Source organism: Physella acuta, unplaced genomic scaffold (genome assembly GCF_028476545.2).
Source record: "Physella acuta isolate Inbredline_101_S28 unplaced genomic scaffold, ASM2847654v3 ptg002473l, whole genome shotgun sequence".
Taxonomy (NCBI): Eukaryota; Metazoa; Mollusca; class Gastropoda; family Physidae; genus Physella; species Physella acuta.
In genome coordinates this window covers 17683-33097 of record NW_026733949.1, presented here as the reverse complement: position 1 = coordinate 33097, position 15415 = coordinate 17683, and the positions used below count along the sequence as shown (strand labels likewise).

Here is a 15415-nt window from a genome sequence, read left to right as displayed (position 1 = left end):
CATGGTACTTTGGTACATCATTACGAGTTATTATACATGTACTTAACAGATCAGTTCGGGGTGGGTTTGGGGGGGGGGGGGGTTCAACTTCATTTACCACTGTCCGGTCACTTTAGGCCAATTATCCAACCCAGTGTATACCTAGGAGTGACTTTAATGTCGCTCTACACAATTGTGGTGGTGAGGTGTGTGTGGAAGGGGGGGGGGGGGGGTTCAACTTCATTTACCACTGTCCGGTCACTTTAGGCCAATTATCCAACCCAGTGTATACCTAGGAGTGACTTTAATGTCGCTCTACACAATTGTGGTGGTGAGGTGTGTGTGGAAGGGGGGGGGGGGGATAACCAACTCAGAGTGAAAATAGCGTCAGTTTTTAGATGACTGTTCTAAACATTCATATATATTACACAAATATATATTACACTAATATATATTTCACAAATATATATTACAGAAATAGATTTTAATAAGTAGCAGTGGTATTATGAAAATATTTTTTTTTACAGAGGGGTCCATGGTGGAGGGGGGTTGTAACTGTTTCATATAATTTGTAATCGTAATCACTATCGCCCAAACTGTAAGAATACTACTACTTCATCGTGATGACGATGTTGACCTTGTCAGAATTTGCCCACCACTACGCAGTTTGCTCATAAGTAAATTTAAATAGAGGTGCCACATCAGTTGTATTTGTTTCTGTATTGTAATTTTAAAAAAAATAATCACACGATTCAAACTGTATATATAAAGTAATTATGTGTGAAGTTTTATGTATAACATTTTCTAATTCAATTATTCGTAAGCATATACACTATACAGTTGCCTTAAACTTAACACCCCTCTTGCTAAATGGTACTACCCGTAGAGGTTTTTTAAACATTGCAATGCATCGTAATGGTTATTTTTAGGATGGCAAACTGATGCAGCTGTTAATACGTGTTGTAAACGTAGACACTACTAGATAAGTACAATAATGCTTAATTGCTGCATGAAAAGAAATCTTGTGATTTACATAGATGTGCCGACCAAAAATATTTTTTTAACAAATATCATTGTTTAAAACTTTGAGTATAAAAAGTTTCCAAAAAGGCGCCACTTTGCTGAAAATGGCCAGAGGGGGAGCGGCCGCTCCCCCTGCTCCCCCCCTGCGTACGCTACTGGTACTGTGGTACCTCAACTTATGTTTGCCCTGACACACAAGATTTTTAAAATAACAGCACTTGAGCAAGTGATATTTTGCTTTGAAATACAAGAAAACGTGAGATACAAATAATCTTGGACAGGTCTTTCTTGTAACAGCCTGCAGGTAAAAGTTGGAAAGCATGGCTACCAAAGTATACAGGCAAAGTCCACTGGAGAGAAAAATTGTATAGTAGCATTTAAGTTCAATTAATTTTATGAAGTTTGGTTCAGTTTAATTGAGTTTAAGGATCAAGTGTAACATTAACAACAACACATAGCATTTTGGTTGTTGGAACAGATTAATGTCATTTCAATTAAATTCATTGGAGAAAACTAAGATATGAGCAAAATGACATGTGGGCAATGTTACAGAACAAGTTTAATTTGCATCTGGAAGTAAAATGTAATACTAAAATGAAGTATGTCAGCTTCATGTGAGGGTATACTAGGTAGTAATTTAAATTATGCTTGTCATTAATTTAATTGATTGTGTAATAACAAGATAATATAGGCTAATGGAATAGCAAAACTTTTATGTCCACAGAAATTGGGTTGGGGGGCATCAAACTATAGTCATAGATGTGTGTGGACAGTATAATTGGATGTGCTAGATGGTCTATAGTTGACTTATCATCTGTAAGCAGCTTTTGCATACCTGGAATTTCACTTTAACTAACCATTAAATTGGATAGTTTTGCCTGCGTCCAATTCCTAGAAATCTTGCTGTCAACAGTTTTAATAGTTATAAAACTAGATTTAAATCTTGTAAATTTATAAGCAGCAGATTTTTGCAAGCTTTAGTTTTATTCAGAAATTTTGCTAGTGTGTTATTTATAAAAAAAATTAAATATAAGGTATAGAAAATGAATACAAATCCTTTGTTTTATTTTACTATTTTTATTCCATAGGAATGTGAAAGGTAACTACATTATTATTTGAATTAATATCCACAAATAAAATGATTTGATCAACAATGAATGCTTTACAACCTGATAATTATTGAATATAATGTAGACAAATGCTTAAACTATGGTAATAGTCTATTTATCAAAGTGTCTTTTAAAACATGTAAGATAAAATCATTGTATTGACTATACATTGGAAGACCAAATTAAACAATTGAAAATGTTTCATCAAATTTCTAAGGCATTCCATACACACAAATAAATTAAAAAACAAAACAGACCTGTTTATTTGCTGGAATATACACTTCTTAATAAGAAGTAGATATAAGTGCATTGAACACATAAAAAAATGCATCGATTGAACCAAAAATTACTGTAGCTGCTAAAGAGCAGGTTGACTCAGCTCCATTCATACTCAAAGTTAAGTGAGCACCACTGATTGAAACGACTCAATATAGGCGTACCATTATACAAAAGAATTTCCCAAGTACAATAACATATCAGTCCATACATAACATTTAACAATTACGCTACTTGAAAAATACCCACATTGTGTGGTATGTTCATCTATAAAGAAAAATTAGTTCAAGTGACAAAAGAACATAATTAAAAAAAGACAAAAAAAAAAAAAAACAAGCAATGATTTATATTTAAGTACATAATGTTTTGATTAATTATTAATACTAGCACAGTTTAATTACTTAATTAAGAGTCTCAGATAAAGTTAACTGGTTTTTTGTGGGACAACTTAAACAAGCACCTCTGTATTTTTAAGTTTCATTTAAATCTACACAACACTTTAAACTGTAACCAGCAAAAAGCTATAACACATGTAAAATGCGCAGCCATAGTCATAAATGTTAGAACAACAAGAACAAGGCATCAAATACAAATTCATTAAACAATTTTAACATATTGCACATTGCAACACTTGTACTTAAATGTTATTATTGTAAGCAAACTTATTTGACTAACTTACTTTTTTTTAGGCATATATTAAGCATATTTCAATGTGGTTCATTTCATTCCAAATTATATAAAAGTGCTATTATTTAATACATTGCCATTAAAAATATTAAAAATACATGTCTTTATAAAGTTTAAAATTAATGTTTGTCTTATTTCACTGTATCTCTAAATATATCCAAATAAAGTGAGAAAAGAAAAAGAAATAAAATGATTATTTTTCATTTAAAGAATAGACCAGCAGACTAAACTTACTGTAATTAAATTTACTTGATTTTTTTAAATGACTTATTTCAAATTTTTAAACTAGTTTTAGTTATAGCTTGAAAATACTTGAACGATATTATACTCACTCCAAATGCAATTAATAAACATACAAACATTTCAAAAACATATTCAAAATAAATAGCATATATATATTTATATTAAAAAGTTCATAATGAACTATATCACTGCAGCAGTATACTGGAATGCAGAAACAATACTGGTACAATTTCTTTTAGGGACTCAGGTAATTAAAGAAATACAAAATGAGTATTAAAAAAATCTAAACAAATTTCTACAATACTCATTTTCCCTTGACTTTAGCCAGCAGAGCTGCATTTTCTTTTTTCATTTGTTGCAAGTCAGCAGATATCTTTTCCAGGTTACTCAAAACTTTTTTGTTGCTCTCTGTTTCAATCTGTTATTTTAAAATATGCATTAAAAATTTATTTCCCCTTTTTATCCTATTAAATGTGTACATAAATCAATATTACAAATAATGTCAGGAAAGTATCCAACAGTTTTTTTGACATAAAATAATCAGCGAACATTTAACCGCTATTGCATATTTTTAAAATTGCATATTTTGTCACTTATCAGCTTTTAGAGATCTTTGATGAAATAAACCATTAATGTTGTTAATTAAAATATGTAAAAAGTAAAAGTAAAGTTTCCCTTTCAAACCTGACGGTGTATGGGGCAAGTGAAGTAGAGTTCACTTGTTTCTGTGACCTCGGCATATGAAGAGATAGTGTGGTCAGCACTATGCCCAGCCGCCTTTACTTTCCCTAACGTGAGTTAGGTACCCATCAGAGTTGGGTGGACTCAGGGACGGTCTACTGACTTGAACCCGAATTTGAACTCGAGACTTACGGGTTAGCAGTCCAGCTCTCTACCGTTAGACCACTCCGTCCCATAATTAAAATATGTAATGATATCAAATGTTTAACAAGCGTTCACACTTTAAACTATACCTTTTTTTTAAAAATTATTTTTTAGAAATCTTTTGTTTGTTTTAAAATTTCAGAAATAACAAAAACAAATTATTTACTTGTTCCTCCAAATCCTTGATTTCTCGCATAACCACACCAGTGTCTTCAACTGTTTGAATCAATTGCTCAAAACTCTAAAGAAAAAGTTTTTAAAAGTATAGGCAGAGTGGAAAATTATTTAATTACAAACTAAACAAATCAATCAATGTTATATCAATTCAATATATATTAACACATAAGTTCTAATAATAAAAAAGAAGAAAACATTTTTTGAATACACCAGAAAATACCTCATGAAGTGCAGCCAAAAATCTGTAAGCTTTTTTAATTGCTTCATCTTTCTTTGCATCCTAAAATTAATTTTTTTTTAAAAATATAATAATTTAGATGTTAAAACTTCATATTAAAGTATACAATTAATCATCTTCTTTCTGTTCGTGCACAAGACACATGGGGCAGATGAAGTAGAGTTAATCTGTTTCAATTACCTCAGCATACAAAGGGATAGTGTGGTCAGCACAATTCTCAGCCTTTTTTGTTTCCCTAATGTGAGTCTGTTACCCATCAACACTGGGTGGACTCAGGGACATTCTAACGACTGGCGCACGGAAGCCAAACTCAAAATTTTTGGGTTAGCATATAGTGATCTACCGCTCAACCACACCATCACAAATGAATATAATTATCAAATTTTAATTATATTCCTAAAAAAGTATAAGAAAATTATGAAAATTTTACCCTAAAAATAAGCTCATCTGTGACAGTGAATGTCCTGTCTAATTTTCCAGTTAGTGAGTTTATTTCTTTTTGTACACTCTTTGTGTCTACCAAAATCTAAAATATATGAAGCTCATTAGTTAAAATACATTTAAATTCAGTTAGTGGAAATCAAAACACACACAGATTATATATATATATATATATATATATATATATATATATATATATATATATATATATATATATATATAATTATTTATTTATTTATATATATTTATAACAAACATTAATAAATAATGAGAAACTTCTACTTGCTTTATCTATTTCCTGTTTCTGTTTTTTAATATTAGCGACAATTTCTAAAATTTTTCTGGTGTAAGCTGATCGATTTACATCCTTTGTCATTCTTTCATATTCTGACACCTGTAGATAAAGGTTAAAAACTAAGACATGAACATTTTTTATTTAGAAAGGTAATTACTGTTTTGCATTTAATGGTAGATGATTTCCATCCAACTGCTCTATTTTCTACACATACAGGAACAAAAACTAACCAGTTGTTTATGAAGTTCGTCTTTTCTTCTTGCATCATCTGCAGTTTCTTTCATTTTGAGTCTAAACTGTTTAATCTCATCAAGTTTCTTTTGGGCTTCAGACTAAAAAAAAAAATTTCACATTTAATTAAATTATTATAATTTAAAGATTTCTTTTTAACTGTTTAATCTGAGCTTTTGATTTAAAATATTGGCATTTATGCATTAATTAAAATTATAATTATTTTTAAAAAAAAAGCAATGCATTTTCTTGTAGAGAATGTGAGTGAGATAAATATCAGTCTTTCCTTACCTCTCTTTTTGAGTTCAGCTGTCTTAACTCTCTGTATTGTTCTATGAGAGGTACCCTGTGTGTTTCCCACTGTTTAGCTAAGTTGACAAGTCTCTGAGCACTTGTATCCACAACAGACTGATCAATTTAAAAAAAAAACATCAACTGTTAAAACCTCAAAAATTTCAGCAGTAACTGTCAGAAATAACTTGTATAAAATAAAGACATTCTTTTACCTGTAGCTTTCCTATATTTACTTCGGCTTCAGGTAATAAATCAAGTGTTCTCTTTTTGACATTGTAGGTCACATTTTTCTCTTCGGCACTTTTAGCCTCTAAGGAAATGACTTCTTCCATCTGCTGCCGACTGGCTGTAAATTTCTTTATTTCTAGGTCGAGTTTATCCAGATCAGCAGTAACATTGGAAAGCTCTGTTTTCAAACTATCAACTTCTTCTTGCCGTTTTTTCTCTTGTTCCTTTAAAAAGAAGTTCAAAATCACTTGATTCAATAAAAACAAGAATTTTTTTAAGAAAATAAAATAAGTTTGGATAATTAAGAATAAATTGATTTTATTATAAATTATCAGGAAGTATTAAAGCTATATAACAGCAGGAATCTTACCTCTTCTGTGTCTTTACTTGGAACTGCAGCACCCACTTGAGCCATTGTTTTATCTTCATCCTTAAAAACATTCATGTCATAAAATAAGAAATATTTCTAAAAAAAAAGCTTATATGGCAGTGTCAACAGCATTTTACCAACAAAGTACAACATAGTTACCTTAGCATATTGCAATTTTTCTGTGTGAGCAAATCGAGACCCTTTAAGTTTAGCAGCACCTGCTTTACTCTGGTTCTCAATGTTGCTGAGGATCTGCTGGAGGTCACTTGTCAGGGCTTGGCCATCTCCTCTCTCTTGTCTCTGGCTATCCTGCTGTAGTCTGTCTTTGATCATCTTCATCAGCCTTTCGTGTTTTCTTCGCTTGAACTCCTACAGAAATAAGCATATTTTTTACTTTAATTGATTAACATACAGAATTGTTTCTGAGTTATTAAATATCTAACATTTTTATTCAGAACCATTTACCATTAACAGTGAATTGTACAAGAAAAAATTATTTTAAAAGTTCCATGTATTGGTATTGAAATAAAGCCTATATAATGCATTGTTGAAGGAATATTAATTCAAATACCTCAGGAAATTACACATTTTTTTAAAGAAAATAAATCAAATACAAAAATATACATCACAGATTGAGAAAGTGTAGGTACTAACTTGTTGGGTAAGCCTTGAGGCAAGGCCTACTTGGTTCCATTCATTCTCCCAGTCTTGATGACTTGCTAATTCCAAGGCATTTGTCTCCATTATAGAAGGTGCAGTGTCACAGTGAAGCTGAGTTTGATTAGTTATATAAGGCAAATGAGATGTGTAGTATGATCGAAGGGCTGAAATTAAAAATAATCTATAGAAAGTATTTTTTTCACTCATTAAAAACTTCATATTTTAAATAATGCACATAAAGGTCTGTAGTTGTTTTTTTTTTAATTACCAAATTAATTTATTTAAATGCTATTTAAAAATAAATCTTGTGATAAAATGTTAAAACATTGGCTTAGTGATGTTGCTATATTTAAAAAGATAAAACTAACATATTGATATGTATAAATAGTCAACATTAAAATGCAAGTTAAAATTTATTTTTAAATACCTTTGCTACTTTTAGAAGAAATATCCAAAGACATAGGTAGTTTGACATGACTGCTGTGATAATGTTGCAGACAACATGCACCCTACACACAAGAAGAAGAAATAAGAAAGAGTCTGTTATGAATTATTTATGTCTAATTTTACTGTTCTAAAACAGGTTCCCACAAAGTTTTCAGAAATGTAACAATAAGCCATATTTTATCCATGAAAAGGCTTACAGTGTTATGTATTAGTGATCAGTTAACTAGAATGTTTATGACTGTTCTTTAACTTCTTTTTAAAATGTTCAAAATTGTAAAAAATACTTTCAGCCTTTAATACAGTGATATTTGTGCACTTACCTCCCTTTGCCACCCTGGGGGTTTGGATCTCAATCTGATGCTTTTATTTTTTAAAAATGGTGGGGTCCAAGCCATGGAAAGCTGGCAAGCCAGCTCAGTAGATATAGCCCTATGGAGAAGGACGGAAGCTCCTACAATAAAACAAAGAACAAAATAAAATAAAACACTAATTTAACTGCAGTTTTAAAACTAAAACTTAAAAAAAATAATTAAATAGTGGAACTGTAAAGTTGAATGGAAAATATTGAAAAATAAAAATTACTGTAATAAAATCATATTAAAAAATGGTTTACTTACCCAATGGTTCATCTGCAGCCTGAGATGACTCTTTAGGGAGTTTCTCAACCAGGAACATAAATATCTTCCTAATTTCAGATTCATTTGAATATAAGAAAGTCTGATAACCAAGATCTCCTCCCTTGTATCCCAAATCCTGTAGGAATTATTTTACAAACAAATTCAATAAATTATTTGAATTAATGTTGCTAGGGGGATATGGATAAAAAAAAGTGCTATAATTAACAACAATTGTCATAATAAAAAAATTGTTTTTACAAAAATTAAGATTTTAATGCCAGACCTGGACATGATTTGCAAGACTGGCTCCAAGGCGAAATCTTGCTGACATCCCTGGTGGAAGAGTTGAAGGAAGGTCAACATCTCCAACAATGGCCTTGAGGCACTTCACAACAGTTGCAATAATTATTTCTGTACTAAACTGTCGTAAACTTTGTACCTCATCTTCTAAATCACTTTGTAAAAGAACAATACATTTAATTTAGTAGTAAAGCCATAAAAGTTTTTAAATACTTTATTATAAGGTAACATACACATTAAGTGAGTAGGGGTGTGATTTACAACTAAGAACCTATTTTTGGAAGAGACTATTGTAAGACATCGGTATCTTCAATCATTCAAATATTTTATAGTAACTATTTACTATTCATCAGTAATATATTCATAGTCTATCCTATTGGAAGTCGGTAATCTATCGTTTTAGGTACGTAAAATCGGCAGAGGCTAGTAATGTAAAAAGAAGGTGCCTCATTAAATTTTAGTAATTACTTCACATTTTAAGGAAGATTTATGTTTTGAAAGTTACAAAAATGTTTCAAAGTTTCATTCATGTACCTGTTTTAAACAATTGTATGAAAACTTTTGATTAATAAATATTAAATAAGACAAGAGATGTTTTCATTAGATGCAACAAAGCTCGTTTACTTCAGCAGCCATCTTGTTTAATTTTTTTTTGTAAACTTATAGCAGGAGATTCAGTGGAAGCCACTCTATTTTACAAATGGCTGCCGTTTATATTATATAGCAAACATTGCTCGCAAACACTGCTGTTTAAAGTTAATTTCTGGCCTATATAGTATATTGATTTTGGTTTATTATTCAATTATCTATAATATTTGACACAAATATATCACAATATACTTTTATTAAAGCCTTAGCAATGAGGCAACTTTGTCGCACATTACTAGCCTCGATCGATTTTACATACCTAAGCTTAACTAAACTGGAGGTCTATTGTGAGACATAGGTAATATTAGTGTAATAACGTAATAAAACCAATAATTGGCAATAATCCTAGATTTTTCTGATAAAACAACAATACTATAAATATTAGGGACTTGGATGAAATTTCAATTTTAAAAAAATAAATAATGTAGTAGCACCAGTTTATAGAGCTCATTTAGACAAGAACAAAGATACTTTTATTTTAATTTTAGCTCAAACGGTTACGGAGTTATGAATTTTTAACGTATTTAATTTTCGGGTTTTTTTACTATGGGGTTTTCTCAATTTTTTGCTTCCCTACTTTTTTGGATGCGAACTAAAATCTCTGTAACTTTATAAATAGCAGGTATTTTTTAATGAAAATTCACTAAGATCAAGCTCATGATATCAGTAAAAGAGTAAGATAAAAATAATTGAAGTGGATGAGAATGATCATAAAAAATAATGTTAACAAAGAGGGTCACCCCCCTAAAATTTTTGAATAAGCGTCTTTGATAGGCAACACACAATCTGTTGCCAAATTTTTATTATATGGAATATCTTACTGAAAATTGGCCTGAATAGTGCCAACACTGTATACATTAACATAAAGTCAAAACATTTTACTTAGCTTATGTGGTTTTATTACAATGTTGGACAAAATAAAAAAGTCATTTTTATTCTGCGCAACTACTTTTTTTGCAAGAAAGAAGTACAATGTTGAGCTGATTTTAGATTACTTTGCTTATATGCAAGAAATATTGTAAACATGAAGGTTATTATATACTTTGATATTACCATTGTTCAAATTTGATTTTAAAAATATTTTATTTAATGAAAAAGGGGTTTAAACTCATATACCCCCCTTAATTTTAAACAATAAATTCTGCTGTAGGCAACACATAATCTGTTGTCAAATTTTTATTATATGGAATATCTTAATGAAAATTGGCCTAATTGGTGCCAACATTGTATACATCCACACAAAGTAAAAATATTTCACTTAGCTTATGTGGTTTTGTTACAATGTTGGTCAAATTTAAAAAGTCATTTTTGTTCTGCGCAACTACTTTTTTGCAAGAAAGAAGTACAATGCTAAACTGATTTTAGATTACTAAAATTGTATCTAAATGTTGTCAATATTCATGATATTTCATCCATGTTATGTGTATGTTATCATAGAATTGATATAATTTAATTTACAATTATTGTTGAACAAATATTTTAATAATTGAAATGATTTTTTATTTGGTGGAGTAAAGATCACCATTTAATGTTAAAGGTAAGTTTTATAATTAAGAAACATCTGTCATATATTTAAGTGACACCTCATGCTGTGTGGATAACATGTTTAAGTCTATTAGCTTGTGTCACTTTTTTACTTTAAAAAATAACACCATCAATGATTTAAAAATGAAATCTGATCAAACATCTACTGAAGCTGTGTCTCCTCTGACTGATAGCTTTTAGAACTGTAATAAAAACCAGCAACATCCATTCTTAAGTGGACCTATTTCTCCTTCATTGAAGTTGCTTATGAGTAGATCCACATCTTTTGATTCTCCATCCCCTTGCTGAACTGGTACATTTTATCTAGGGCCAAGACTAGTAAAGCTCCAACTGAAAAATATAAAATAGCAAAAATACAGTATTATAGTGTAGCTTTACACAGAAAATTGTGTAAATGTACATAAAGTAAGTAGTAAAAATGCCTAGAGTTATAATTGAAAAGGGCCTATACAAGTTTAACATAAAAAAAGAGGACTTATGTAATAAAAAAGTAAAAACTTGCTCTAAAAAATCAAGTAGAAGGCCGAATAAAAATATACATATTATGGTTCATTTGGAATTAAATATTAACACTTGTAATAGATCTATATTCATTTTATTTTTTAAATATTACTAGACCTTAAGTCCCAACAAACTCACTGAACTAAGTGTAATAGCCTGTAATAGGTCTATAGTAGATTTATACTAGGCCCTATCATCTATTATGCAAATACTTCTAATAGCCATAGGGCCTACTATTAAGCTTTAAAATTAACTTGTTCATTTAACCCTATCCCTACAACCCTTTTTCACTGTATTCGACTACAAGGCGGGTCATTTTGACCCGTATACTTTTTATATAAGGATCTATTATTGCATATGTATATTTTTTATAGCATAACTATTATTTAAATGATAAATGGACACTAAAATTATAGTTTATACATTTCTACGCAAAATTTTAGTTTTAGGTATTTTATTATTATACTTTTTAGGCATAAATAAAACAAGAAGTTACTAAATATAAAAACTTTTACCTTTACTATCAATTTATTTTTCATATGCAAGAAAACTTAATCACAATTAGTATCAGTTTGCACAGTAAAGCTATATAGACTAGAAATAGAATCCATATATTTGACAAAATAGTTATTTTACCATCTAACATGTTATCGTATCTCGCATAATAACTTTTGTTTGGATGACGCTATTGGGCTAAACACTCAGTGAGTGGTTTCAGAAGGCTTCTTATTTGATCTAATGTGAATTGCAGTAGCTTGGACATAGTTTTCTGTGTTCAAAGCTCAACTTGAGGCAGAACCAACTCTTTTGACAATATACATATTTTGTAAATCTGCAACTGTCTATTTGTAATAGCTGTCACTTCAACTTATTGGGGACATTAGTTGCAAATTGAAAAAATATGGTCATTAGCTACCACTTAGTTTGCCCATTGGGGCATGTTGCTAGAGCCATACATGGATGATTTCATGCAGTCTTTCCATTTTGATGTCATCATTTTGGCATCAATATGCATGCTTGACACAGATTAGTAGCCAAAAACTTAGTCCAATGTAAAGTACAAAGTTATCAGAGATTGATACATTAGTCATCTCTATATCAATATCCATTGATTTATCAAAATATGGTTCCATGTGCTTCAAAGCTGGTCAAGGAGTTGGTCCTATTTTACCCAACTATGGTTGGACTGTCTGAGGTGACATGGTCTAACACCCACGGACCATAAAACTGACCTCATCAGATGGCTTTTGTCGCAAAAGACTGCATAGATACAAATCAATATTGGCTTCCTGCTGTATCTTTATTATATCAAAGCCTATTACACAACTTCCTAAATACTTTATTGACAGTATGGCCCTAATTTCCAAATTCAGCAGCAAAAATAAGTTCAGGTCTGATTCATCGCTTTCAAATTGATACAGTAGCCAATGAACCCATACAGTCATCAGTTGGTACATCTTTTCTTACAACTTCTCAATGTGTAGGCCCAAACCTAGCAATCCACTACATTTTCATTTGTAACAAGAAGGTTGAGTCTAAAAACATGCTATCAACAATGTTGAACAAAGGATTGTTATGTTTCGGCGCTGACAAAAAATGTTTCTAATTGGTGACTTCAGTAAGGCAGGAAGGGATACAAACTTATGAGCCCAAAAGTCTAGCACCTAGGGAAGTTGTTTGAAACTTCTATAGATTTATACCACTTTCCCCTACACTAGTAGAATTTTTCTCTATATAAATGTATACGGGTCAATTTGACCCATGTCTGTAGGGAGAGGAATAGTGAACCTAAACCTGCTCACCCTCATGAACACATGCAAAATTAAACATTCATTTTTATGTTGAAATCAAGCACTGTATGTGTAGGTAGCATATCTAGAAGCTCAAAACAATTGGTCCAGTGGTTGACCGGTAATTAACTAAAATGTAGCACTGTCGGGTCAATTTGACCCGCCTTGTAGGGATAGGGTTAAGAAATTTGTATAGAAAAGCACACTAAATATAACTAACATTCTTTTGTTTTTAAATATAATTCTTAAGTTAACAATTTAGATCTAGAATCTACTGTTTAAAAAATAAACATCGCAAACTGAGAGAAAAAAACGATCTTATTTACAATCCTAAAATTACCTAATTAATGAATCTAACAACAAACTACAAATGAAAAGTCATCAAAAATAACAAGTTTAATAAATAACAAATGTAATTCGATAATTTAAAAAGCTTTTGGAGTCAGATTCATGTGGATGTTGCTGGATTTAGATAATCAAGTAGATTTACATTGTATAGCGTCATTAACAACAACACGCCACTTCCGGTTTTAACATCGATCTTTTCCGGCAATCTTAAGCTGTTGTAAGCCCTATGCTTTCAAAGTTATTTATAAAAAAATACGTCGCTAATGAATAACTAAATGAAATTTGAAACACATATGTAAAAATGGTGTTTACGCTCGGAGATCGCATTTCTAGCCTAAAGCGACAGTAACTTTTTATGGAACAATAAGTTTTACTTACCCAATTTTTGCCTGAAACACACCATCACGCACCGGTAGCAGAAAAAAACAAAAATAACACAGCAATCGGTGAAATCCATTTGTCTTTCAGAATAAAGTGACACTTTTCTATTAACAATGGTGATTAATAGTGAAATTTTTTTTTTTAAATTATCACCCACTGCCGCACGGCTAAATTCACTAGGTTACGGTATGGGGAAAAAACTCTCGTTTTTAGAGGGGCAAAATCTACGTCATCCAAGTCCCTAATAAATATCTATATATATAATTCTCTTCTGGGAGACGCTATGAAAAACAAGCCGTAAGTGCGCTCCCTACCACCCCCACATGGTCTGGTGAGCTGTGGTTCACTCTAAATGTTTACAAATAGAGCCGGGTTTAGTGACGACTATTAGGGGCAGATAATTTAGTTTGAAACGATTTTAAACGTGGGGGGGGGGGGGTAATTAAGTGGAGTTTACTGTAATGGAGGGGAGGGGGAAGGAAGGGGGGGGGGCTATCGTCCTTAATGAGATACTTTTATACTTTATAGTGTTTTAAAGAAATATTTTCAGTGGCAGCGTTGGTACTGTCGAATTCACAAATTATGAATTACTGAAAAGTAGAATCTATATAATATATAAAAGAAACTGAGTAACAAAAACTTGGGCGTCCAGTCTTCCACTACTCTACTAAATTCTACTTCCACTGCAGCAACAACTTTTTTAAGCAACTGGTTGTCTATTAACTAGATCTATTATTTATTATTAACCAAAAGAACTAGAATCTATATCTATAAGATCCCCTTTAAAAATGTCTGAATGTTTAAAGATTTTGATTTTGCATTCTATTTGTTTATTGCTTAACTTAGGCCTACCATCCAATGGATCGCAGTGAATGTATTATGATTCTATCCACCTCCTCCATCTTGAAAACCTATCATGTGACTTTCGGTTATTTTCGTTCATCGGTTACCAAAAAAAAGTTGCGGTCTAAAATAAAATTCGAAAAAAACAAAACTTTACTTAGATTTCTAACTTTGGCTTAGGTATTTACTTACATATCTATAAATAATAAAATCTTCTAAAATAACTAATTTGTATTCTGATTTGCTCTAAATTCATTGCGGCAGTTTTAAACGATGTTATTGTCACCCATTAAAAGTGTCTGCTATTTTTAGCTGGACTGGTAGGCCTACAATGTCACTACATACATGAGTCTCTCCACACTGAAGAAAGGGGTCATCTATAAATGACGTCAGGCTTTTTTGACGATTTTTACCTCCCCCCTCCCCTCCGTCACAAGTCGTCACAAAAAGCAAGACACCGTAAAAATAACGTCACACCTCAGCCTACAACCCCCCCCCCCTCAAAATCGCTATTGAATTTTATTTTTAAACATCGATATTTTTCCAAAATCTTGACAGAACTCTGTCAACATAGAGAATTTTGATAAATTCCTTTTACAATTTATTAAAAACCGTTTTCTAAAAACGCAAAATAACGACTTAAACTCGTTTTCTAACATTGCTTTTTTATAAAGCAAAAGTGTGACGTCACACCTTTTTAAACCCCCCCCCCTTCCCTCATCACACACCGTCACAAAATTACGCCCCCCCCCCCTACGAGTGTGACGTCTTTATGGACGACACCTAAGTGCTATAACTTGGGCCGGCTCATTAAAAAAAGTTGTATTCTTTTAAAATAATTATGTTAGGGTCTATACAA

At 31.2% G+C, this 15415-nt stretch overlaps 1 protein-coding gene across 1 annotated transcript; it reads right to left on the bottom strand.

Moving 5' to 3' along the window:
• Positions 1 to 2625: 2625 nt before the first annotated feature.
• Positions 2626 to 14631, bottom strand: LOC131933364 (coiled-coil domain-containing protein 22 homolog). Its single transcript, XM_059290139.1, has 16 exons — positions 14566 to 14631; positions 8484 to 8655; positions 8201 to 8336; positions 7904 to 8034; positions 7564 to 7645; positions 7131 to 7300; positions 6636 to 6845; positions 6477 to 6536; positions 6091 to 6330; positions 5876 to 5992; positions 5584 to 5685; positions 5345 to 5452; positions 5048 to 5143; positions 4600 to 4659; positions 4369 to 4443; positions 2626 to 3735 (listed from the first exon to the last, which is right to left on the bottom strand). Exons 1-16 carry the CDS (start codon positions 14613 to 14615, stop codon positions 3622 to 3624), a joined length of 1923 nt encoding a protein of 640 aa, XP_059146122.1. The 5' UTR covers positions 14616 to 14631; the 3' UTR covers positions 2626 to 3621.
• Positions 14632 to 15415: the final 784 nt, after the last annotated feature.